The 26,178-nt window shown below is 61.8% G+C and overlaps 1 protein-coding gene across 1 annotated transcript; it reads left to right on the top strand.

Moving 5' to 3' along the window:
* Positions 1-254: 254 nt before the first annotated feature.
* Positions 255-24,697, top strand: LOC144937179 (leucine-rich repeat and fibronectin type III domain-containing protein 1-like). The gene is made up of 3 exons (XM_078864494.1): positions 255-337; positions 16,384-17,842; positions 21,991-24,697. The coding sequence occupies exons 2-3, from the start codon at positions 16,413-16,415 to the stop codon at positions 22,994-22,996; spliced, it is 2,436 nt and encodes an 811-aa protein (XP_078720620.1). The 5' UTR covers positions 255-337; positions 16,384-16,412; the 3' UTR covers positions 22,997-24,697.
* The last annotated feature ends 1,481 nt before the right edge of the window (positions 24,698-26,178 follow it).

Raw genomic sequence — 26,178 nt, 5'->3', positions numbered from 1 at the left:
ACGCTTCGCTGCCCCGCCGCCGCCGCCGCCGCCGCCGAGCGACAGAGGGAGAAGTGAATCAACGGCGAAGCAACAACAAAAAACACACGCAAAAGGAACGATCGCGGAATGCGGGTTCATCCGTGCCCGGCCACCGGTGGATTCGAGGAGCGGTGGCTCCGGTGTCCCCTTGTCGGCGCCACGGCGCGTCCCTGCGAGAGAGCGCGAGCGAGAGCGCCGGGGGCACCGCGCTGCACGTGAACGCGCGTCGCGCGTGCAGGGAGCAGGCGGGAGGCACCGCCAACGCATCCTCGGTGCCTTCTCCGTGCCCCGCGTGGACAGAGCGACTCGAGCGCAGGTAACCAGCACCGTGCGCCTGCCCCCGCTCCGCACGCTCGCCGCACGGTCGAACCGGGTCACGCTCGCCGCTCGCTTCATGCACCCTCTTCTTTTTGTTGTCTGTTGCTCTTCATCGTCATCAACCGTGATCAACCCACTGCTGGATTAATACTTCACCAAGCTATTGCCGTGTCTCACGGTCCTCCGATGCAATAATCCCGCTTAGCACCTGCACACGAGTTGATTTCGTCGCTCCATCTCCTCGATGAAACGTCCTCTCTGGCGCATTCCCTCCTTGGCTGCCACTCCGTCATTATTCTACACCATCATCCCGACTAGCGATGTGTCCAGCCTACCACCACTCACTTTTGCAAGCATTCGGAATCATGTATTTTTCACCATTTCTCTCAAAGATCTGCCCCCTTTCTCTATCTCTCGATGTAATTTCCAGCACACATCTCGTCATGCTTATTTGCACACTTTTCGTTTTTTTGTTCCATTTTCTTTGCCAACGTCCGTGTTTGCGATCCATCTGCCACTGGCAGAGCGCAGTGAAAAATAAAAACGTCGACTTGGACGCCGTCGCGCGCGTGTTGCTGGAGTAACGGCACACACGGCCGCACGTGTTTACCGTAGGCACGAGACTTACGTCTCATTTATCTCAGTAAAAAGGATTGGCCACCTCACCGAGTCTGCCAAGCCCTGCTGGGAGTCACGGATTAGACGCAGGTGTCCAAATCCGTCGCGCGCACGGCACAACAACGACGCGCGCCGTCGCCTAAATGAAAGTGTCATTGCGAGAACAAAAAAATCAAGCGACAGATTAATTATTAAGACTGAACAGCGCCGACGCGCGGGATCGGCGAGTTCAGCGGCGCTTGTAAAGCAGCGTGCGGCGCCGTTCGTCGGAGCACGTCCGCGCGGGGTCACGCAGGTCGCGCGGGCCGCAATCCGTCTCCAGCGTCCGTCGCCTGCGTCTGTTAATCTCAGTTACTGCGAGCGTACGTCCGTCCCGCGAGCGTGCGCCCATTACTACGAAGGGGGGGGGGGGCTCGTTACTGCGAGCGTACGTCCGTCCCGCGAGCGTGCGCCCGCGCGGAGCTCCAACGGCGAGCGAGCACCAAATGCGGCGACGGCACCGCGTCTCCGCGCTCCTCGCTCGCCGAGGGCCCACCCCCCCCCCCCACCCCCCCCCCCACCCCCCCCCCCCACCCCCTTCAGTCACTCCACTTGGACAGAACCCCCCCTGGGATTTTCGTGAAAACTCTTTTCGCTCCTTCCGCCAGGAAAACGCGGCGCTCGCTGTAACCATCGTGGCGGCGGCGGCGACGGCGCAATAACGATTTCACGTCGAGACGCCGTCGGGTTGTCTAAAGCCAGGCGGGAATCCACCGAGACGATGAGCCTCTTTTTCAAGGGAGCCGTGGGGTGAACGCGCTGACGAATAGAAATGGCATTTGGGGTAAAAACTAAGCGGTGTCATTTGGGGAAAAAATGTTGTCAGATGAGTAAATACACAACGATGGCTGCCGAGTGTCAGACAAATGTTAATTCGCGGGTGCTTCATCATTTCAGCGCGCGATGAAAATGTATAAATCGTGGCTTTAATGAGGACAGGGGGCTTTCAATGAATTGCTGCTCATGAGATGCGCTTCAAGTGCATTTGTTACTATTTGATAACTCCATTACGGACCGCCAAGCCCTGTTTCCGCCCAGTGCCCGCTGATGACTGGATAATGAGGAAGGTAATGAGGCTTGGGGGGGGGGGGAGAGGGGCGAGGAGCGTTTGGGGTGACACGGTGACAGAGCGCCCATCGGCAGACCCCCCGCGCACGCTCCACTGAGCCGGACTCCTTTGTCCGCTTTCGTTAAATCAGCGCCGAAACTCCCTCGCAGACAAGCGGAGGCTCGGCAGACAAGCGGAGGCTCGGGCAGCCGTAGCTTGTTTTTTTTAACGCAGCGCTTCAAAGGGCGACCGGTCGTGTTACGGAGCACAACGGAGGAGCCGAAGAAACTACGTGGGGGGGGGGGGGGCTGAGGGGGGGGTGAGGGGGGGCCGCACGGGCTTCCGCCACGGTGGCACGGCGCGACCGGCACGACACGCTGCCAAAATAAAATAAAAACTGGAGCCGTTCGTCCAGAATAAATGCGCAGCCGTTGCAGCGCCGGGGAGGCTGGAGGTGGTCCGCGACCGTGGCCGACACGACCCGCGACGTCGAGCGTGAGGGATTGTAGGGGGCGGGGGGGGGCAGCGAGGAGGGGCAAAGCCCCCCGTCGACTCGAACGGTGGCGAAGGGGGTGCCAGGAAACCGACTCTCCCACCGGACTCCCCCGCCGGACTCATCCGCGTAGGAGAAGGGCCCAAGGGTGGCGTCCGCGCCGTCACTCGTTCCACTCCGTACTCCGCTCCTGCACAACGCTCACCCCGAGCGGACGCCGCGACGATGACCGGACCGGCCTGCGCGCCCCCCCCCCCTCCGAGCGCCCCGTTACTCGCGGGCTAATCGCACGGCCACGGCCCTGCGCTCGCACCCTCGATGCCCACTTCGTTAGTCCAATTACCGTTCGCGGACGTCAAAGCCGCGGCCACGGCCGCCTCGCACCCAGCGGCGTGCGCGCACTCCCAAGGGTGCTGGGGGGGGGGCTTTGACGCCCAGGTGGCCCCCTGGGTGTGCCCGAAAGCAGCGAACAGGTCCATTACAACCTGAAGCGTCGTGGGAGACGAGGGTCTGAGAACGGGTGGGAGGAGGGGCTGAGGGAGTGATGGCGGGTGCCACTCTCCCCCCTCTCCCACACTCTCCCCCCCTCCCACGCTCTCCCCCCCTCCCACGCTCCCCCCCCCCCTCCCACGCTCTCCCCCCTCCCACGCTCTCCCCCCTCCCACGCTCCCCCCCCTCCCACGCTCTCCCCACTCCCACGCTCTCCCCCCTCCCACGCTCCCCTCCCTCCCACGCTCCCCCCCTCCCACGCTCTCCCCCCTCCCACGCTCTCCCCCCTCCCACGCTCCCCCCCCTCCCACGCCCCCCCCCATCCCACGCTCTCCCCCCTCCCACGCCCCCCCCCCCATCCCACGCTCTCCCCCCCTCCCATGCCCCCCCCCTCCCACGCTCACCCCCTCCCACGCTCTCCCCCATCCCACGCTCTCCCCCATCCCACACTCTCCCCTCTCCAACACTCTCCCCCCCTCCCACGCTCCCCCCCCCTCCCACGCCCCCCCCCCCCCCTCCCACGCTCGCCCCTCTCCCACGCTCTCCCCCATCCCACGCTCTCCCCCATCCCACACTCTCCCCCCTCCCACGCCCCCCCCCCTCCCACGCTCGCCCCTCTCCCACGCTCTCCCCCTCCCACGCTCCCCCCCTCCCACGCTCGCCCCTCTCCCACGCTCGCCCCTCTCCCACGCTCTCCCCCCTCCCACACTCTCCCCCCTCCCACGCCCCCCCCTCCCACGCTCGCCCCTCTCCCACGCTCTCCCCCCTCCCACGCTTCCCCTCTCCCACGCTCTCCCACGCTCTCCCCTCTCCCACGCTCCCCCCCCCCCTCCCACGCTCTCCCCACTCCCACGCTCTCCCACGCTCTCCCCCTCCCACGCCCCCCCCCCCCTCCCACGCTCGCCCCTCTCCCACGCTCTCCCCCCTCCCACGCTTCCCCTCTCCCACGCTCTCCCACGCTCTCCCCCTCCCACGCCCCCCCCCCCTCCCACGCTCGCCCCTCTCCCATGCTCTCCCCCCTCCCACGCTCTCCCACGCTCTCCTCTCTCCCACGCTCTCCCCACTCCCACACTCTCCCCCCTCCCACGCTTCCCCTCTCCCACGCTCTCCCACGCTCTCCCCTCTCCCACGCTCGCCCCTCTCCCACGCTCTCCCCACTCCCACACTCTCCCCTCTCCCACGCTCTCCCACGCTCTCCCCTCTCCCACGCCCCCCCCCCATCCCACGCTCTCCCCCCTCCCACGCTCTCCCCCCTCCCACGCCCCCCCCCCATCCCACGCCTCCCCCCTCCCACGCCCCCCCCCCCCTCCCACGCTCCCCCCCTCCCACGCTCTCCCCCCTCCCACACTCTCCCCTCTCCAACACTCTCCCCCCTCCCACGCTCCCCCCCTCCCACGCCCCCCCCCTCCCACGCTCGCCCCTCTCCCACGCTCTCCCCCTCCCACGCTCCCCCCCTCCCACGCTCCCCCCCTCCCACGCTCTCCCCCCCTCCCACACTCTCCCCCCTCCCACGCCCCCCCCCCTCCCACGCTCGCCCCTCTCCCACGCTCTCCCCCTCCCACGCTCCCCCCCCTCCCACGCTCGCCCCTCTCCCACGCTCTCCCCCCTCCCACACTCTCCCCCCTCCCACGCCCCCCCCCCCTCCCACGCTCGCCCCTCTCCCACGCTCTCCCCCCTCCCACGCTTCCCCTCTCCCACGCTCTCCCACGCTCTCCCCTCTCCCACGCTCCCCCCCCTCCCACGCTCTCCCCACTCCCACGCTCTCCCACGCTCTCCCCCTCCCACGCCCCCCCCCCCTCCCACGCTCGCCCCTCTCCCACGCTCTCCCCCCTCCCACGCTTCCCCTCTCCCACGCTCTCCCACGCTCTCCCCCTCCCACGCCCCCCCCCTCCCACGCTCACCCCTCTCCCATGCTCTCCCCCCTCCCACGCTTCCCCTCTCCCACGCTCTCCCACGCTCTCCCACGCTCGCCCCTCTCCCACGCTCTCCCCACTCCCACACTCTCCCCTCTCCCACGCTCTCCCCCCTCCCACGCTCCCCCCCTCCCACGCTCCCCCCCTCCCACGGTCTCCCCCCTCCCACACTCTCCCCTCTCCCACGCTCTCCCACGCTCTCCCCTCTCCCACGCTCGCCCCTCTCCCACGCTCTCCCCACTCCCACACTCTCCCCTCTCCCACGCTCTCCCACGCTCTCCCCTCTCCCACGCCCCCCCCCATCCCACGCTCTCCCCCCTCCCACGCTCTCCCCCCTCCCACGCCCCCCCCCCATCCCACGCTCTCCCCCCTCCCACGCCCCCCCCCCTCCCACGCTCCCCCCCTCCCACGCTCTCCCCCCTCCCACACTCTCCCCTCTCCAACACTCTCCCCCCTCCCACGCTCGCCCCCCTCCCACGCCCCCCCCCTCCCACGCTCGCCCCTCTCCCACGCTCTCCCCCTCCCACGCTCCCCCCCTCCCACGCTCCCCCCCTCCCACGCTCTCCCCCCTCCCACACTCTCCCCCCTCCCACGCCCCCCCCCCTCCCACGCTCGCCCCTCTCCCACGCTCTCCCCCTCCCACGCTCCCCCCCTCCCACGCTCGCCCCTCTCCCACGCTCTCCCCCCTCCCACACTCTCCCCCCTCCCACGCCCCCCCCCCCTCCCACGCTCGCCCCTCTCCCACGCTCTCCCCCCTCCCACGCTTCCCCTCTCCCACGCTCTCCCACGCTCTCCCCTTTCCCACGCTCCCCCCCCTCCCACGCTCTCCCCACTCCCACGCTCTCCCACGCTCTCCCCCCTCCCACGCCCCCCCCCCCTCCCACGCTCGCCCCTCTCCCACGCTCTCCCCCCTCCCACGCTTCCCCTCTCCCACGCTCTCCCACGCTCTCCCCCTCCCACGCCCCCCCCCCTCCCACGCTCACCCCTCTCCCATGCTCTCCCCCCTCCCACGCTTCCCCTCTCCCACGCTCTCCCACGCTCTCCCACGCTCGCCCCTCTCCCACGCTCTCCCCACTCCCACACTCTCCCCTCTCCCACGCTCTCCCCCCTCCCACGCTCCCCCCCTCCCACGCTCCCCCCCTCCCACGGTCTCCCCCCTCCCACACTCTCCCCTCTCCCACGCCCCCCCCCTCCCACGCTCGCCCCTCTCCCATGCTCCCCCCCTCCCACGCTCCCCCCCTCCCACGCTCTCCCCCCTCCCACACTCTCCCCTCTCCCACGCTCTCCCCCCTCCCACGCCCCCCCCCCTCCCACGCTCGCCCCTCTCCCACGCTCTCCCCCCTCCCACGCTCCCCCCCCCTCCCACGCTCTCCCCCCTCCCACGCCCCCCCCCTCCCACACTCTCACCCCTCCCACGCTCTCCCCTCTTCCCTCTCCCACGCTCTCCCCTCTCCCACGCTCTCCCACACTCTCCCCTCTCCCACGCTCTCCCCTCTCCCACGCTCTCCCCCCTCCCCTCTCCCACGCTCTCCCCCCTCCCACGCTCTCCCCTCTCCCACGCTCTCCCCCCTCCCCTCTCCCACGCTCTCCCCTCTCCCACGCTCTCCCACACTCTCCCCTCTCCCACGCTCTCCCCCCTCCCACACTCTCCTCTCTTCCCTCTCCCACGCTCTCCCCTCTCCCACGCTCTCCCACACTCTCCCCTCTCCCACGCTCTTCCCCCTCCCACGCTCTCCCCTCTTCCCTCTCCCACGCTCTCCCCTCTCCCACGCTCTCCCACACTCTCCCCTCTCCCACGCTCTCCCCCCTCCCACACTCTCCCCTCTCCCACACTCTCCCCTCTCCCACGCTCTTCCCCCTCCGACACTCTCCCCTCTCCCACGCTCTCCCCTCTCCCACGCTCTCCCCTCTCCCACGCTCTCCCCTCTCCCACGCTCTCCCCCCTCCGACACTCTCCCCTCTCCCACGCTCTCCCCTCTCCCACACTCTCCCCTCTCCCACGCTCTCCCCCCTCCCACGCTCTCCCCTCTCCCACGCTCTCCCCTCTCCCACGCTCTCCCCCCTCCCACACTCCCCCCTCTCCCACACTCTCCCCCCTCCCACACTCTCCCCTCTCCCACGCTCTCCCCTCTCCCACGCTCTCCCACACTCTCCCCTCTCCCACGCTCTCCCTCCTCCCACACTCTCCCCTCTCCCACACTCTCCCCTCTCCCACGCTCTCCCCCCTCCGACACTCTCCCCTCTCCCACGCTCTCCCCTCTCCCCCACTCTCCCCCCTCCCACGCTCTCCCCTCTCCCATGCTCTCCCCTCTCCCACGCTCTCCCCCCTCCCACACTCCCCCCCTCCCACACTCTCCCACGCTCTCCCCTCTTCCCTCTCCCACACTCTCCCCCCTCACACGCTCTCCCCTCTCCCACGCTCTCCCCTCTCCCACGCTCCCCCCCCTCCCACACTCCCCCCTCTCCCACACTCTCCCCCCTCCCACACTCTCCCCTCTCCCACGCTCTCCCCTCTTCCCTCTCCCACACTCTCCCCCCTCACACACTCTCCCCTCTCCCACGCTCTCCCCTCTCCCACGCTCTCCCCTCTCCCACACTATCCCCTCTCCCACGCTCTCCCCCCTCCCACACTCTCCCCCCTCCCACGCTCTCCCTGCTCCCACGCTCTCCCTGCTCCCACGCTCTCCCTGCTCCCACGCTCTCCCATCTCCTGGCTCAAACGCGGTGGTGGCTGCGTGAGGGTGGCTCCGTTCAGGCAGCGCCTTATCGCTCCGGACAAATATTGACAGAAAATCAATCGTAGGTGGCCGCGGAGTCGTGGAGTTGGGCAAGCGGCGCAACGGTGGCACCGCAGCGCCACCTAGAGGGAGGCGGCGCCACTCGTGCCGCTCGCCGCCTGGGGACCCTGGCCCCGTGACCAGCACTGCCGCCCCAGGGACAGCCAAGTGCCGTAGGCGAGCGCCTACGAAGGCCTGCGCGACGGCCAGAGGAGATTGAAAGGGTGGCCTGCACCACGCCCGACCGGCACCACGCCCGGCCGGCACCACGCCCGGCCACCCCTTTGGGTCCTGGCGGTGACTGCGTCGCAGCTCCGGGTGCCAGCTTTGGGATTGAGCTGACCTAGGGGATGACCGACACCGCCATCACGCGGCTTTCGACGACGGCAGCCATGAACATTTATCAAACTCGTTAATCTAATCACGTTTATTTGTTGCTGCGGACGTTGTTTGCGGCAATTCCGTTGCGTGCTCCTGGCCCATTTACGAATCCTCTCCCAAGCCACCTCCGCCTCCCTCCTCCACCTCTTAGTGTTTAATCCCAGCCGCATCCCCGGCCCCTCCCGAGGAGGCCCCGAGCCGGATTATCCCCCCGTCGATACGAGGGGATTGGCCGAGATGCGGCACGGATGTCTCGGCCTCTCAACTTCCCCAGCGGCAGGCCGGGGATCACGGAGGACAAAAGTGGAGCTCTCGGGAGAGCGGGAGATGAGGGTGCGGGAGACGAGGGTTGACGGGATGAGGACGGACGAGATAAAGGTGAAGGAGACGTGGAATGGAGGGCAGAGGATTGAACGCGAGCGAAGAGGAAACGAGGGTTTGGGAGATGCGAGTGAACTGCTGGGCAGAGGAGACGGTGGTGGATTCGACGTGGGGGGAGTAGATCTGGCGGTGGGAGGATTGGAGACGAGACGATGGCATAAGGGATCCGATTAAGGGATATTCGGGGGTGGTGGAGATAATTTTGAACTCGAGTGTCGAGGAGATGTGGGCACGAGCAGGGAAGGAAGGCGTCGCACTGGATGTCTCACGTTGACCGTGTCCCTTACTACACCTGAGCACCCTGAGCGTGGGCTCTCTGGGAGCGTCGGGAGTTTCCACCGGTGGAGCGGGAGGAGAAAGCCGTTCTCTGCGCCCTTGCCAGCCTCACGCGTTTCGCCCCCCGCCCCCATCCCCTCGGGCTTGCTCGCGACGGCTGTGACCAACGCCGCTAATCAAACAAAGGCAGAAATCCATGTAAATAACACAAAGCATGCCACCTGCACCCACCTTGAAATGAAAGGACCGTGACAGATGAAAGCTGCGCCGGACCCCCCACCCTCCTACCCCAACAACGCCCCCCGACCCCCCTACCCCCCACCCACCTGGAAAACGCGCCCCTCCCCCCCGGCCCCCCACCCCCCCCCTACCCCCCACCCCCCCTACCTCGTCAACGCGCCCCTCCCCCCGGCCTCCCCCCCCGGCCTCCCTCCCCCCTCTACCCGGACAACGCACCCCTCCCCTCCCCACCCGGCCTCCCCCCCGGCCTCCCTCCCCCCTCTACCCGGACAACGCGCCCCTCCCCTGCCCCCCGGTCCCCCACCCTCCTCTACCCCGACAACGCGCCCCTCCCTTCGGCCCCCAACCCACCTACCCCCCCTACCCGGACAACGCGGCTCTTCATTCAAACCGCCTCCACCTTCAGCGCCGCGCGGCGCTTTCCCTTGGCCCCGGCGGCTCGGTTCAACGGTGGAGCGCCTGGCGTTAGGAGCGATTCTGGACAATTATTTTATTTTCTGCACGCGAGACACACAGGCGAGCCGCTCTCCGGCGCTCGCTTTGTCTCGTTAAGCGCCGCCGCGATCGTGCCGCGTTTCGCCGGTGGGAGGCCAAGCCGCGGAACCGGCGATCGCACCGACCGTTCCGCTCGGCCGACCCAGAGCTACCCCCCCCCCTTTCCCCCTCCTCCCCCTCACCTCCCCCCCCCGAATCCTCGTTCTCTCCGGCAGCAACCGCTCACATCCCTCACAGCTCATCTCTGCAGAATTCATTTCCTACAGACACCTTCCCTGTCAGAGGCAATCTCTCTAAATTTATAACTTCCATTAATCGCAACCTTAAATCTCTCCGATAACCTTATTGCATTCAAAGCATTTTCACATTTAGCGCGGGTTTTTTGTTGTTGTTGCTGTTGCTGCCCTCTCCCTCTCTGCGGAGACGCGTCCGCTGCCAATTCACACATGGGAGACTCACTCCGGAGGGCAGCCCGTGTTCACACGCGGCCGTAAACAGTGTCGCCGGCACGGGACAGATTTTCCAGTCGCCTCCCCCGCCCGCCCCCCCAACCCACAGCACCCTCCTTGTGAACAAGGGCACGGAACGCCACGGATAGCGGTGCTTCGTCTCATCACGGGTGCCTGGGCGCACGTGACCTGCTGCAGCAGCTCGTACACCTGCAACATCCTCACTGACCACACACTCAAGGAAAACAAAGGCAAAGATTCCCCGTATAGCCTTAACCGTCTGTCGGGACAAGTGCTGTTATCAAGTAGCACCTATGAAGGCCGAAATGGTACATGAGGGGTGGGTGGCCAGCACCACGCCCGACCGCCTTTGTCTCCCGAGTGGCGACGTTTTTACACACCGCACCAGGTAATCATTTGAGGCTGAGTCGGCCTAGGGAAGGCCCAGGACCAGTTACATTAATCATCACTAGTGGTGGCCGTGAGCGGGAATCGTAACTCGAATTGCAAGGTTCGTAGCGCAGTGCGCTAACCGCAACAGTACTGCTCACACACCCTGACCACAACAACAACAACCGCCACTAAGTGGCGGTGACGTCACCACGACGCTTGTGCCAGACTATGTGCGTGAAGTGTCGACGCCCGCTGACAGGTCACGAGGCAAACCCAGATGCCACAGGTCGACTGACTGAGACGACTAGCTGATGCACCACCTCTGCCCCCTAATGTGCCATATTGCTGTGTTTTAGCCACCCGGCACTCCGCTCGTTGTTGTGAGTGTTGCTCCTCCAGCCTCCGTTGTTGATGGAGGGCGACTGCCTCCAACTGCCCAGTAGCGTCCTTCACGAGCCTCCTCCACAGGCAAATCTTAACACTGCTGGTACCAGTCATCGGCAAGTCCACTCAGCTCCACATCCTTCTGTACCACATCACTCCATCTCTTCTCTAGTCCGTGCCGCGCCCGTTTCGCCCCCTCAATCCGGCCAAACAAAAGCTGTTTAGGCATGCGGTGGCTGGGCATGCGGGCTACATGGCCCAGACAACGCAGCCTTGCCTGCCGAAGGAGCTCACCGATAGGACTTTGTCCAGATCTTTCAAGGACATGTGAGCTCCTCACACAATCCAGCCTGGTTAAACCTAGGATGGATCGTAGGCAGGCCAGCCTAAATATTTCTAACCGGCGAAGATGTTCCATTACGGGGGTCCACGTTTTACAAGCGTAGAGAAGGGAGGGAATAACCATGGCCAAGAAGACCTGAATCTTCGTGCGGAGCGACAGACCAGGTAGCTTCCACACAGCGTTCGGCTGATTCAGAGGGAGACCTCTGCTCTTAAACCGGAGCCGGTCATGAGCACACTGCCCAGGTATGGGAAACTCTCCACTCTCTCCACAACTGCCCTATCACCAATTGGGAGTTGTGGGGGTGGAGTATCTGATGGTATAAAATACCCAGGCAGGTGTTTAGTTATGGTGGGGCTGATGGTAAGGCCCCACCTCTCAGTGGCAAGCTCCAGGTTCAGCAGCAGCGCCTCCAACTCCTCCTCTGAATGAGCAGCAATTACCAGATCATCGGCATACATAACATGGTTGAGCAATAAGGAGCCATCCCTGGACCGCACCCGGGCATCAATCAGCCTCCCATTGTATCTGTACCAGATGGAAATTCCTCCGGTACAGCTATTGAAGGCTTCACGAACTACGTGGTCGAAATAGATGTTAAATAATGTGGGAGCCAGAGGACATCCCTGTCGCACCCCAAGGTGTACAGGGAATGGCTCCAACTCCCGGCCACGTAGTTTTACCCGGGCCCGCTCACCATCATAAAGGTCCTTAATGATCGTGAGCAGAGGATCAGGGACTCCAAAAGAATCAAGAACTACCCATAGCCCAAGCCTACTGATTGTATCATAGGCCTTGACCACAGTGGCCAAAAGGGGGCTCTGACCAGGTCAATAAAGCAGAGATGTAGGTCTTGTTGGAATTCCCTACACCTCTGCTGTAGCAGACAGACAGAAAATATGGCATCTGTGCAGGACCGCCCTTTCCAGAAACCGCATTGGGGCTCCGCAAGCCTCTCCTCAGCGTGCCTAGCAAGGCGATGTTGAATAATCCTTGCCAGGACCTTTCCCGGCACACTGAGGAGTGAGATGCCCCTGTAGTTATTACAGTCTGTGCGGTCCCCCTTCTTAAAGAGGGGGACCACCAGGGCATCCTTCCAATCCTGGAAGGATGCCCTGGTGGTCCTGGGTGTACACACACCACTGGAGTGGAAGAATGGCAGGCGCATCTTACAGATGACAAGTCGATGGTCAGGAGGCAGATCAGCTCCACGGTAGGTCCTGGTGTCAAGGACATGGGCCCACATCCGCTGTTCCATCACTATGTAGTCCAGCAGATGTTCTTGCTTGGACCCGGCATGCATCCATGATGTTGTGTGGATGCGCCGATGCCGGAACAACGTGTTGGTAATTACAAGCCCATGGGCTGCACATAAATTATGCAGCCTCCTGCCGTTGTTATTGAGCTGATCTGGCCCATGCCTTCCAATCACTCCAGACCAGGTACCAGCAACATGACCAACTCGGGCATTGATGTCACCCAACAAGATTACTCTATCCCGAGGGGCCACTTTAGCTAGCACCTAAGAGGTCATAGAAGGCATCTGACTCATCAGCTTTGCCTGCATCCCTCCACGGATGTTTGTCTTCAGTGGGGGCATAAGTAACCACGACCACCACTCCTCGCCTCTGGTTGATGGGAAGGCGAGCCCAATGTAGCCAGGGGCTTACAGCTTCCCACACTGCACTGCCACGCTCCCACGCCCTCTTAATTATTTTGATCAGAAGAGCCACTCCCTGTTGTTTGTCAGTCTCCTTCCCCGAGTAAAGGACTGTCCACCCCTCATGGTGACAGGAGCCAGAGCTGGTCCACCGGACCTCCTGAATACCACAATGATCCAGGTGGTATCGGTCCAGCTCCCCACAGAGGAGTGGCAGCCTCTCCTCCACAGTGAGCGTTCGAACATTCCACGTGGCCACACGTAGTGGTTTTTTGTTGTTTCTGGAGGAGCCCCGAGGGTAAGGATTCAGTCTCCTGGCTCCGCCAAATGGGGTTTGGCCAGGAGACGTCATAGACGCCTGTCCCCCTGGGGCCTCCGGCACAAGCTTATTCATTTAATTTTTCCGTCGTGGTTTAGCGGTAATTAATTGAAGGTGGAGGGGTTACCAGCCCCTCGCACCCGTTCAGAGCCCCCTTTTGACCACTGTGGTGGTCACAAACGCCATGAGGGGAAAAGGCCAATCGGAATTGGCCCTCCCCCCACAACACTGCCCACGACAGAGTTTCCCATCCAGCACCACGAGGAGGTAGGGGGTTGTTTTGCCGGACCCTGACCACACACACTCACACATGCAATTACACACACACAAAAAGACAAAGATCCCCCATACAGCAAGTGCTGTTAGCGAGCACCTCTGAAGGCCAGCACGGCACACGTGAGGGTGGCGAACACCACGCCCGGCCGCCTTTGTCTCCACACAAGCGATATTTACACATGGTACCAGGTACTCATTTGAGGCCGATTCGACCTCGGGAAGGCCTCAGAACCGGTTCAGATAATCATCTGCAAAGTTGGCCAGGAGCGGGAATCGAATTCGGGTCGCCGAGTTAGGAGCGCAGCGCGCTAACCACTACACACACACACGCGTGCACTCACTCACTCGCACACGCAAGCACTCACTCGCACACGCACGCACTCACTCACTCGCACACTCGCACACGCACGCACGCACGCACGCATGCACGCAGACGCGAGCGTGCACACAGACCAAGAGGGCATGCGGCGGCGGTAGGCGGACGGCGGGACGTTAATCAGAGAGAGTCAATATTATGACTCTGTAAATATTTCACTTGATATCTCAGTCTTGATATTACGTAAACAATATTGGGTTTCTGGAATATTGTGCGTGATCACAAGGTGGCAACATTTATTGAGTTTGGCTCTCACATCGCTCATCACAGAAACTGCCCAACTCTAACGTGGCAAATATATTCGTGCGGGCGCTTGGTCTATGCCCAGACCAGTCTCTGCCATAGGCACGTGGAATTTGCACCACTCACTCAAGACATCCAATGGAGAGGACAGCTGCCCAATGTTTATTTGCGTATGCGGACCCTTGGCAATGTTTAAGAACGCTATCTACTTGGTATGTAGAGCATTTAAATTAGTACTATATATACTGTAAATAATGCAATCTATCAAACCCTCCATGACAGATTCATGCACACACACACACCACCGCAGCAGAGTACATGTGCATCACCAGCTCACCTACAGATATAATTTAGGCATACTTTGATTTCCAATTTTCCATTTCCAGTTGAGCGCAGATATTAAATTCCTCGCGAGTATTCCACGTTTGCCGCTTCACGGCAACTTTTTCCCCCAATTTTGCTGCAGTTCTCTTTCCACCTCTCCAGTTTATCTCGATCTGGCAGCCCCCCCTCCCCCCACACCCCTGCCGCGTTCCCTCCGCTTGCACGACCACGGAGAGGCAAAACGCATGCTCGCCAAACGCTACCCCCCCCCACACACCGCCGCCGCTTGCCCCGGGCACAGTCGGCATTTGCCGACGGCAGCCGGCCGTCTCCCTCCTAGGCTACCCGCCGTCGGGAAACGCAGATGTCAACAACAGGTGGCAAGAGCTGAGGCCAATTTGAACCGCAATTAAAAACATTTTAAGGCCCCCCCCCCCCCAATTTCCAGGCTGGTTGGCATTGCTGCGACTATTAACACCAATGTCCCGAACAAGCACCCGATCGCCAGTTCCACCAAATAACCTGCGCGATTTAACCTCTGCGTTCACAACCACGGGTCCACCCATGACTGGACCCCGCGTGTCTTCACGGCAGCCCTGTCTTAAGCGACGTTCGCAGTGCAATTACAGAGAGAGCCGCGGTGCGCTATTACGAAAAATGCCGACCAGACCATTAACCACACAGCATTCAACCACCGAGAACTCTGAAATTGCATGTAAGTCTATGGGTCTCTATGTGAGTCTATGGGTCTCTGTGAGTCTATGAGTCTGTATGTGGGTCTGTGGGTCTCTATGCGAGTCTGTATGTAAGTCCACAGTAATGAACCGCTGTGAATTCTGAAAATTCAACAGAGCCATTGAAGCTGGCCACTCCACATCAACCGAAGCCATTTCCCCAATAAATAGTCTACTCATCCTGATGCACGCATTCAAGAGAGAGCGAGCGAGCGAGTCCGAGTGTAAACATGGGCTTCTACGCGCACACCGATGAAGGATGCGCAAGGTATCGCATTACAGTTTTGTTCCGCGATGCATTGCCACCCGAACATATTTCACCTTGCAGGGTCACGTTGGGCGCTCGGCGGACGGATGGGGCAGTGCCTCCCCGCGTTAGTGCCACGCTTTGTCCTGCTCACGGAGCAGCCTAATCAAGACGGATTAACGCGTTCCCCTTCGCACGTTCGGCACCGACCAGTGCGGGTGCCGCTAGCGTGGTGGCGCTTTCCACCACGGAGGAGCTACAGGTGCGGTGGGGGGGGAGGAGGAAGAGCGAATTAAGATGGATTGATGCCCGGCAACCGATTTAGGAAAAAACCTTGTGAGCAGGTGCTGCAAATCTCATCGCCAGAGCCTCTCCTATTTGCTCTTCATTTCGCTGTAATCAATGTTAATAAACAGGGGCCACTTAACCCAGTCCCAACCGCTGAGCAGAGAAGCCCGGGCTACGTGCGTACCCGACCTTAATTCCAGCATCTCGCGGCCAATGTGATGGCAGCGCAGGACCCCACTGGGCGACGATCCCACCTCAGCTGCCTGGCGAAGAATAATTTGCGGGCAAACGCTGCTTTGTTTGCAATTAATTTATCTGGCATGGCGGCGCGGTGGCTTACAATGCTGTGCACACACGCGCACACACAAGGCGGGCCACGGTTAAAGAACGCCGCTTGCCTTTGCTCCTGCGGCAGAAGCGGCGCTTCTTTCCCAGGGGGAAGCGCCGCAGTTTAATTTTGCTTGCACCGCCACCTACAAAGGGCTCCAACGCACGCGAACAAACATTCGCTCTCCATTTCACCCCTCCCGCCCATGCACCCCCCCCCCCCCTGCAGCTGCTTTACAATTCAGATCACGAAATAAAGTAAATAAATAAGGGATATGTTGTCGTTTGTACATTACTATGATTTTTGTAAATTAATAAGATCAACTGTGATAAAAGTCTAAATCCACAACCGCAGGCTGGGGGAAAGCAGTGAGCCTGGCAGGAGGCCAGAGCTAAGAATCACAAAAAAGGGAAATGTGTCACCTTCATTTGACGCTCACACGAGCAAAGCTCAAAGTCGCGTCCCTACGAAGGGGTCAAAGGGCACCCGGATCGGGATCGCAAACAATGACCTCTGCCCATTGCCCGCAGGTCTCCTCGGCACCCGGCTGCCCAGAGCCATGGCCCCGCTGCTGCCGCTAGTGCTCTACCTCGTCATCCTGCTGTCGTGGCTGCCCCTGGTGCTGCCCCTCTGCCCGCGCCGCTGCGTGTGCCAGAATCTGTCGCCCTCCATGGCCACGCTGTGTGCCAAGAAGGGGCTGCTCTCCGTGCCGGCCACCGTGGACCGGCGCACCGTGGAGCTGCGCCTGGCAGACAACTTCATCACGCGCCTGCGCCGCCAGGACCTGGCCAACATGAGCAACCTCGTGGACCTGACGCTGTCGCGCAACACGCTCGGCGAGGTGGTGGCCGGCGCCTTCGCGGACTTGCGGGCGCTGCGCTCCCTCTACCTGGACGGGAACCGGCTGACACGGCTGTGCAACGTGACGCTGCGCGGCCTCACCACTCTGCGCCTTCTCACCGTCAGCTCCAACCAGCTGAGCCACATCGCCAACGAGACCTTCGAGGACTTCATCACCACGCTGGAAGACCTCGACCTGTCCTACAACAACCTCGAGACGCTGCCCTGGGAGGCCGTGCAGCGCATGAGCAGCCTGCACTTCCTGGGGCTCGACCACAACCTGCTGGACCGCGTGCTGCCCGGCGCCTTCACGCAGCTGCACAAGCTGTCGCGGCTCGACCTCACCTCCAACCGCCTGCGCACGCTCGCGCCGGACGCGCTCTTCCTGCGCGCCGGTGCCGCGGCCGCGGCGGGCGGGCCACTCGCCTTCAGCCTGGCCGGCAACCCCCTGCACTGCAACTGCGAGGTGCTGTGGCTGCGGCGGCAGCGCCGGCAGGACCAGCTGGAGACGTGCGCCACGCCCGCCCACCTGGCGGGCCGCTCCTTCTGGGCGGTGGGCGAGGAGGAGTTCCTGTGCGAGGCGCCGGTCATCACGCGCCACTCGCCGCACCTGCGCGTGGTGGAGGGCCAGCGCGCCGTGCTGCGCTGCAAGGCGGTGGGCGACCCCGAGCCCGGCGTCCACTGGCTGGCCCCCGACGGCCGCCTGGTGCACAACTCGTCGCGCTCCGCCTTCTACGCCAACGGCACGCTCGAGGTGCTGGTGGCCACCGTGCGCGACGACGGCACCTTCACGTGCATCGCGTCCAACGCGGCCGGGGAGACGACCACCAACGTGCGGCTCGACGTCGTGCACCTGCCGCGCGTCGTCAACGGGACGGCGGGCAGGCTGCGCGGCGGCGGCGGCGGTGCCCCCTCATTGGGCGCCGGCGACCCCCCGGGGCCCTCGGACATGGCAGCGCACAACGGGCACGCGGCGGCGGCCCCCGGGATCAACGCGAGCGACGGCAAGGGACGGCAGTGGAAGGTGGAGGCGACGGATGTGAAGTCCACGTCGGTGCTCGTTAAGTGGGCCCCGAGCCGCGGCCTGCGGGGCGTGCGCATCTACCAGGTGCAGTACAACAGCACGGCGGAGGGGTCGCTCACCTACAGGCAAGTGCCGCGCGGCGCCCCGGCTTCGCTCAGCCAGCACGCCACACCCAGCACGCCGCTCGCTACGGCCCTGGCGACTCGTCACACGCTGCCTACTGCGATCTACCGGCCAGCGACCGGGAAAATGTCCCTCTCGCTGCGGCGGTGGCTACTGGTCACGTGCCACCTAATTAAGAAAAAAATGAAGCTCCCATTCTAAGTATAAAGACGTGGGTCCATTTCATTGGCAGATACGAATACAAAACATTCAGGTTCTCGAGCCACAAGGAGGGCTTCTAGATCAATGGTTTTCAAGAGTGAGCTCCACTTACTCAGTTGGGTGTGGCCTATAGGACAAACGCTACGAGGTTGGTTTCATTTGTAGGTGAAGGCTTAACCCATGTGACCACATACCCCATGGGACCAAAACCGGTCCAGCGTAATTCTGATTAGACAAACATTGGGCCCTAATACGTTCTGGTTGATCGACCTCCGTTATTTAATTATGGGATATGAAACTGACCCTTGCCTGCTTCCTTACTACCCACCACAATCTGTCAGGAGCTCGCAGGCTTACATTGTACCACCTTGCTGTGCCGCACGCTGAACGGGCCGCGCCGGTGTTCAGGGGGCGCTCGTTTTTATAGAATGTGTTTAACCGGCCACGTGACACCGATGAGCCACAGAGGAGACAAAACTGGTCAAGCGTTTGCTGCAGAGACAACTTTCACTGGAAAGCCTCATATGCCGCCGGCCTTAAAGGTCACCGTATACTTTTTTTGGCGAGGACACAGAACACCCCCCCCCCCCTCTTCTTTCATTATTTGATAGGAATCACGGAATAGACGCTCCAGCTGCCCACTTCTCCAGAGAAGAGCCACCGCCTCGCACATTCGTCCAATGCACATCTCCCGGCACGACGGGGCAAGCGTCTTAATAAACGCCCGTCTCCGTTCACCCAGTGATATAAATGGGTACACCACGGTTATCAGTGGGATCACACGTGCGGTTGGGGTGGGGGAGAGAAGTGTAGGTATGACCACCTCTTAAAAGAGTAGGCCAAGATACCCTCTCTGGTTCGAGTGGAGGCCCTTCCACGAGCAGTGGCGCCTGCCAGTAATTGTGGGGCGGCATCTTGACCGGACGTTCCTGCTAGATGAGGCAGCGCGAGCCACCACGGTGGCGAGGTTTATTTTTTGGCCGAGTTCTCGTGCGGGCGAAACTCGGAGGCACGGCTCTTTTAAACCCGCAACGATGAGAAACCGTTATCTCCGATGCCAGCGTTGTTTTTCTTTCTCCCAGGCGAGTTTATTTTGATAAAGCACTGCGCTCACTTTTATTGGAGAAAAAAAACCCCGAAAAATGACTTCAACGGTGAGGGTCACCTTCACGCGCTGTTGTGTCGGCCCAAAAACATTCTAAACTTTCTAAACATTTGCTTTCTTTAACGATGCCCTTTTACTTCAGAGATGGCCTTTGCTTGTTACCCAATTCTGGTCTCCGACGCATTCTCGTGTCCGTGCAACCACCGACCACGATGCGGCAACATATCAACCGTGTGATCAACGGTCATCACGTGACCACTCACAATGCGAACACCCACCACCACTTAGCCCAGGTAATAACCCAACACCTCCTCACTCAATAACGACGACAATCCACAATCCTGGGGCACAGGTGCCGCCGGGAAATCCCCACTACCCCCAGCCGCTTCTTCCCCCGCCAAAAAGTCGAACTGCCATGGTACCACTCCGTCACCACGCCCCCACTCTCGCCCCCATCTCTCTATCAAGCGTCACAGCTCGTGTCAAGGACATCAACCCTCGCACAACTGATGATTTCAACCTTTTACCATCTCTCTCACTGACAGCTCCGTCCAACTGCTCGCGCGGTCCCCAACAACCGATCCGTTTCCCCGCCACTCTCCCATCTCCATCTCATCTCCAGCTGCGACACTCTCGCACGTTCCCCCACACCCCCCTCCCCCCCCCCCATATGTGCCGCCTTCCTTACTTCCTTTCCATCAGACGTCTCACAAGAAGGGGCTTTGTCACATTGTCGGCGGTGAGAATGAATCCATTCTGTGCTCACCTCGCTCGAGACGACCTGCCGAAGGCACTTAGCCTCGGCCGTTCCTTCTAGCAGAGAGAGAGAGAGGCTCGTTAATTAGCACGTAATCCCACTCTGGCGGGAGGTCCCGCGTAAAGCCGTCACGGCGCGCCCGCGCGTGATTATTAGCCGACGACGACGACAGGCTTCCCGACGCCAAGCGCCGTCCGTCAAAGCTGCAGGAGACACCTTCCCACAACGGCGTTGACCCAGAGTTCATTCACCATCGAATTGTGACGAGCTTTAATGAGCATGAAAATTAAAAAAGCAAAACCCCACGCACACTTCAATAAAGATGAAACAGTTGTCCACGTCCATAAAAATAATACTTGCACCGCGGAAAAAGTCAATTTTCCGCAATCTTGATTTCTCTTTCTAAAACAAAAATGCTGTTCGGAGTGAGAATGCAGCAGCAGACAGCTTCAAACACAGAGCGCTGGGCGAGGCACAGCGTAAAGTGCGAAGAAAAAAAAAAAACACTTACGGCCGATGCCAAACGGCTTTATTTAATTTAGCGACAGTTTGCAGGACCGAGGACCCGCTGCAAGATTGACCACCGCGGCCTCAGAGCGGCTCCTGAGGTCTCCCGCTAATGCACTTTCCGATCGATGGCAACAAATGATGGCGTTCATAATCGGGTTTTAGTTACGGCTTCCTTTGCGGCCCACGGAGCAGAGCCTGCTCCATCCGCGGCTCCGTTAGCGGCGGCAGTTGACGGGGGCGGCTCGAACGCGCAAACGTTTTGTTCTGCCGGCGTCAGCGAGGAAGCGCGGCGGGGGAAGCGTTGAAGCGCGGGCGCTTTTTTGGCGGTCTGCGGGAAGAGAGGCGCCCGGCATCGACGAGACCCGCCAGCGCTTGCGAGGCCGCACAATCGGCCGTGCAAATTATTCACGCGCGGTGTGGCCGCCGCCGCCGCCGCTGGCAACCGAGGGTGACTTTCACTCCGCCCCCCCTGCTCCCAGGGCCATGTCGCAGCGCCATTAGTAGCAGCAGCAACAGCAGCTCGCCACGCAGACAAAATCAGCGCTCGGCACGCACGGCCAAAGTCACTGGCGGTTAAATTGCACAAAACAATATCGCGCCCACTTCAGGGTGACTTGTCAGACATTCGGACATTTAATCCATTTCATCCCCGACGTGCGCACCCAGGCAAGCGCGAGGGGAACACATTATTACAGGGGATCATCCAAAATAAAATGAATTGGTGAAATAATTACCGTCTGAAGAATGTGAATCACAATTGGAGCATTAACAGGGATTTCTAGGTGAGGCAATAATGAAGATCTAGACACGACGCAGTGGCCGTTAAAAATGTCAACCGCCCCCCCCCCCCCCCCCCCTTGGGGAAATGTGAATGGAATGCAGATCCACGTGAATGTTTGTGATTGCACGCACGCCCCGTTTGTGTGACTCATAATCAGTTATTATTAGCGCTCCATTTCCAAACGAGCAGGGCCAGCATCAACGTGCGTTAACGTGTTAATTGGTCTTTGATGTGTTAATCGTCCGTGCGCCTAATGCAATTTCCCTCCCCGTGCCCTCGCGGCCCAGCATAATGATGTCCCTCAATGGCCTCGTGGGATAACGCTCCATTACGCTAAACGTCCACAACCTAAACGCGGTCCTTTTGCGAGCGCCCGCCGCTCTCGTGCGAGGCCGAGGCGACCCACAACATCTCTCTCGCCGGGCAGCCGCAAGCAACTCTGACGACCCCCTAACATCGTTCGCCAGCTCCAGGAACGAGCACAAAATGACTACGCCCCCATCGTGAGCTACGATGCAACACGTCGCCATGGCGGCATAGCAACAAGTACGAACGTCACGCCGCATTGCTCGCGAGCAAAGGCGCGCTCCAAGGTACATTTCGAGACTCGTTATCGTTGCGGAAGCTGATGGACGGCGCGGGACACGTGGCCTAGGTGCGTAGGCGGCACGGCCGAGGAGAGCAGCTGCACGAGACGAGCCGCGGCGCGTTCACGTGGTCTGCCGTCTTCACTCCGATTGGTATTAACGACCTCTCTCCTTTGACCCCTCCCTCCTGTGACCCGGCGGGGCCCCAGGATGGTGCCGGCCCCCAGCACGGCGTGCCCCATCTCCGGCCTGACGCCGGCCACCGACTACGACCTGTGCGTCGTGGCCATCTACGATGACGGCGGGGACGCGCTGGCCGCCACGCGCCTCCTGGGCTGCGTCACCTTCCAGACGGGCGCCGGCTGGGACGGCGAGTCGCTGCGGTGCTCCTCCACGGCCGCCGACGCCGGGCCGCTCTTCCCCGAGCAGCTCCTCGGCAGCACCATGATCATCATCATCGGGGGCATCATCGTCGCGTGCCTGCTCGTCTTCACCGTCGTTCTGGTTGTCGGGTACAAGGCCTGCGCCGCCAACGGCAACGCCGGCGGGTGCAAATCCACCGCGGCCGCCAACGGACGCTCGCAGACGGGCGTCACGGAGGACGTCGTCGTCGGCGGCGTCGGCGGCGAGGCGAGGTTTAACCGCAACGGGGAAGCCGGCTTCCAGCAGGCGGAGGAGCAGCGGCGGCCCAACCTGGGCAGGAGCAGCACCGAGTCGTCGCTGTCCAACCTCAGCCGTGGGCGAGAGCAGCGGGAGGGCCCCTACGGCGCGCCCCGGCAGGCGAGCACCAAGGTCAAACCGGACATCGAGCAGCTGCTGAGCGCGCTCGCCGCGGCCGAGCATCTGCGCTCGCGGGCGGCGATGGCGACCGCGGCGCAGCCCTTCTTGCCGGCGCGGCGCTCGGCGTCCGTGCGCTGGGCGTCCGACCGGGACCCGCCGCACCTGTCGCCCGACGGGTGGCCGGGGCCGGATTGCGGCGGCGGCGGCGGCCAGAGATCGTCGACTGATCTGGGAGCCAAGCGCAGCCGCTCGTTCGACGCCGGGAGCTTCACGACGCTGCAGGACTGCAGCGCCCAGAGCAAGCGCATCAGCCACATATGGACCAAACGGAGCATGTCCGTCAACGGCATGCTCATGGGCCTGGAGGAGGCGGACCTGACCAGCCGGAGGGCAATGTTCTCCAGCTCGGACTGGATTCTGGAAAGCACTGTGTAGCTTCTGCCTGCGGTGCTGCATGCAGCTCGGAGATCATTTCTCTCTCTCTCAATTGGACAATTCATTATCGCTCGTCTCCCTCTCCCTGCAGGCAGCATTAAAGGCGGAGGAGAAATTTATTTTGGTTTATCCGGCCGGCGTCTGCAGTAACGACCTCCCACGGTAGTAGCCCTCACCCCCCCTCCCCCACACAATCTTTCCCCCCCCCCCGACCTCCCCTCGTTCACCCCGGTGGTGGAGGGGATGTCAAAGCGAGACCCTCAAGCCAACCGCCACCCCTCGACCCACCCACCGCCGCCCCCCTCACTGCTCCACAGGGCAAAAATCAATCCCGGGCGTGTTGTGTAAACCATATTGCGATATCGCACTACACCACCACCAGATTTGGCGGTGCTAAAGCAATTAAGCGGACGACAGCTTATAAATCGCTTCGCTTCAAGAAGCCCCGACTGAGGATCTGGTTGTGTGTCACGCGCCCCCCCCCCCCCCCCCCACTTCATTCCGGACGCGAGCGGTCGTCTCGGGTTGCCGTGAAAGCCGCACGCACGCGTGCCGGGCCGTTGCGGCTCCGCAAATCAAGTCAAACGGCTTTCACAGCATGCGCGGTAAAATCAACCGCAGCGATCGCTCGCGACGAAGTCTATACCTCAACGCCGCCGCTGCCACCGCTCCGCCAGGCCCGGCGGCCGAGACTCCAACCCACGTGTACATTAACCCAAGACTCCGTTGGGGCAAGGAAGGTGCGACTCCTTTCTCTCTCTCTCTTTATACTGTCAACTTTGTACACAGTACAACCGCGTTGGAATTCCAAAAGGGACTCGTTAACGCCGTGGCCAAGCGCTGCCTTGCAGAGACACAGATTCGACTCGATCCGGGAAACAAACCGGGGGGGGGGGGGGGGGGCGGGAGTGAGATTGGACGTCGCGCTCTCTCCCGGAGCCCCGCGTTTGCTCTGTAGGCAATCAAGTCGCAGCGGCAATTCCGCGGCACCGCTAATTATTGTCGTTAATTGGTTTTCTGCAGCTGTTTCTTATAGTGAGGCTCGTGCGGGGCGGGGGGGCCCACGGCTGCCCTCCTCCGCTCAATCGCCGCCACCGCCACCGTCGCCAAACCTGACAGGAGCGTCCGCCGACGTCCACGAGCCGCGTTTAACGGCGGCCGTTCTCTCCAAGCGGAGTGGAACTCGGTCGCGACGCCGACGGGACGGCTTTCTGTGACATCTGGAAGCTTTTATACGTCGCTCGTGCCATCCGGTCTGTGCCACCTCTCCCTGCCCTTGTCGGTACCACCCATCGTAGGCGCACACGCGTACGGCCCTGCTCTTGACGTGGTTTCCGCAATGCCTTGACGGTGCGTTCAGGAGTGCCGATTTCTCGCCGCTGCCGCCACCGAAGATTTTTCGCAGTCACTTGCGGGGGGCCACGCGGAGCGGCCCCCCCCCCACCCGCCAATCCTGCGGTGGCAAAACTTGTCGATTCGACAGGAAATCAAACGCAGCAGCAGGTGCCGGAAAGACGCTGCCCCCCCCACTTGTGCTGCTCTCATCCCCGGACGTTCACCCTGGCAAGCGTGAGATGGGAGACGCATCACCTTTATGCCGTGCGGCTTGCCGGAGAAATGACCACCCCATTTAACCCACCGCTCTTTTTAGACATTCGATGTGTGTATATATGAAGCCATGGTAAAAAAAAAAATGACAAACCAGGTCTCCGCGTCTGTAATTTCTTCACGAAACGCGCTGCTCGACGCACCGGCCACTGCGGTCACCGGGGCCAGCGGCGTTGGCACGTTCCAGCTGGGGTCGCGTCCGCGACCCCAGCTGGAACGTCCAGGCCGGCCGACCACTTCGCCTGCCCGCCGACTCTCGACGGGCACCAGCCGGGCAACAGCCGAACCTCGCCGCTCCCTCCCCCAACAAGACCTCCCAAGAAAGGTTGGGGCGGCTCGTTTCACTCCATGTCACGGCATATAAATTTTAACCTCGGGGAGGCAGACATAAAGTCGAGGGACATTAATCAGGTTCCTGCGCGTGCGTTACGGCCCTAATGCGAGCAACACGCATGCGCCCCCCCCCTCCACCTGTTTCATCAACCCAACTGCTGCGACTAAATATCTGCGGGCGGGGAAGCCGCGCGCCGCACGAAAGGCGCGCCGCCGCCCATCCAGCAGCACGTTCTTAGAAATCGCAGAACGCCGCCCAGCGCCTCCCTCCCTCACCGCCCCCTCCGGCTCCGCCCGCCGAGACCCACGGAGCCTTTGAATCGCCGCCGCGAAGATTGTCGCGCGGCGCCGGCCACCACAGGCAGTAATTTTGGTCGAAGCGACAATCGCCTCCCCGCCAACTCGTTTGCCTGCGCCTGGCCCTAATCGGTGCGGTGCAGTTCTTTTTGCTCGCGAACGTTCACGCACGGCCATCGTCAAAGCTCTTCTCAGCCCCCCCCCACCCCGCCGTCACTTAAAGTAAGCTAAATGGCGTATTCCGTACGGGCGGGTGAGAAAATTATTAATGGAGATTTAAAAAATATGGGAAGTGAAATTGCTTCGCCAGCAAATGGCAGCCGGCACCGTTGAGGACGAGCAGGCGCGACCTTGAGGAGGGGGTGGGTGGGTGGGTGGCAAGCTCGTTGGCGATGCTCGCCCCCTGTCTCTTCCACACGAGGGGGCCGCTCACCCCCCCCCCCTCCCCCCCGCAAACTCCCCGTAAGAGCGGGCACCAACAAACGGCTCTGGGAAAACATCACGCGCGCTCTGGTTGGTAGCGGTGGTGATGGGCAGGTGATGCTGCTGCTGCTATGAATACGAGACCCGGAGTGCAGAGTGATGCTGCGACTCGATACACGGCCGTACACGAAACAAAGACGAAGATCCCCCGTGTAGCCTTAACGGACTCTTGGGACAAGTGCTGATAACGAACAGCACCGGTGTAGGCCGGCACGGCACACGAGGGGGTGGGTGGCCAGCACCACGCCCGGCCGCCTTTGTCTCCCCCGAGTGGCGATGTCTGCACACCGCAACTAGGTACTCGTTTGAGGCCGAGTCGACCTAGTGGAGGGAGGGTTCAGATAATTTTCACTGGTTGCAGTGAGCGGGAATCGAACTCGGGTCGTCGGGTTCGTTGTGCAGCGCGCTACCGCTCCCCACAGCACACACTCAGATACAAAGATGTGTCATGCATGACACAC

Source organism: Lampetra fluviatilis, chromosome 18, assembly GCF_964198595.1.
Source record: "Lampetra fluviatilis chromosome 18, kcLamFluv1.1, whole genome shotgun sequence".
NCBI classification, from domain to species: Eukaryota; Metazoa; Chordata; class Hyperoartia; order Petromyzontiformes; family Petromyzontidae; genus Lampetra; species Lampetra fluviatilis.
The sequence above is the reverse complement of the archived record's forward strand: the minus strand, read 5'-3'. Positions and strand labels throughout refer to the sequence as shown.

Excerpts from the sequence above, each read along its gene's own strand:
- LOC144937179 (XM_078864494.1), top strand. The coding sequence starts at position 16,413 with ATGGCCCCGCTGCTGCCGCTAGTGCTCTACCTCGTCATCCTGCTGTCG. Across the intron at positions 17,843-21,990 it reads GAGGGGTCGCTCACCTACAG|GATGGTGCCGGCCCCCAGCA; the intron begins GCAAGTGCCGCG and ends GCGGGGCCCCAG.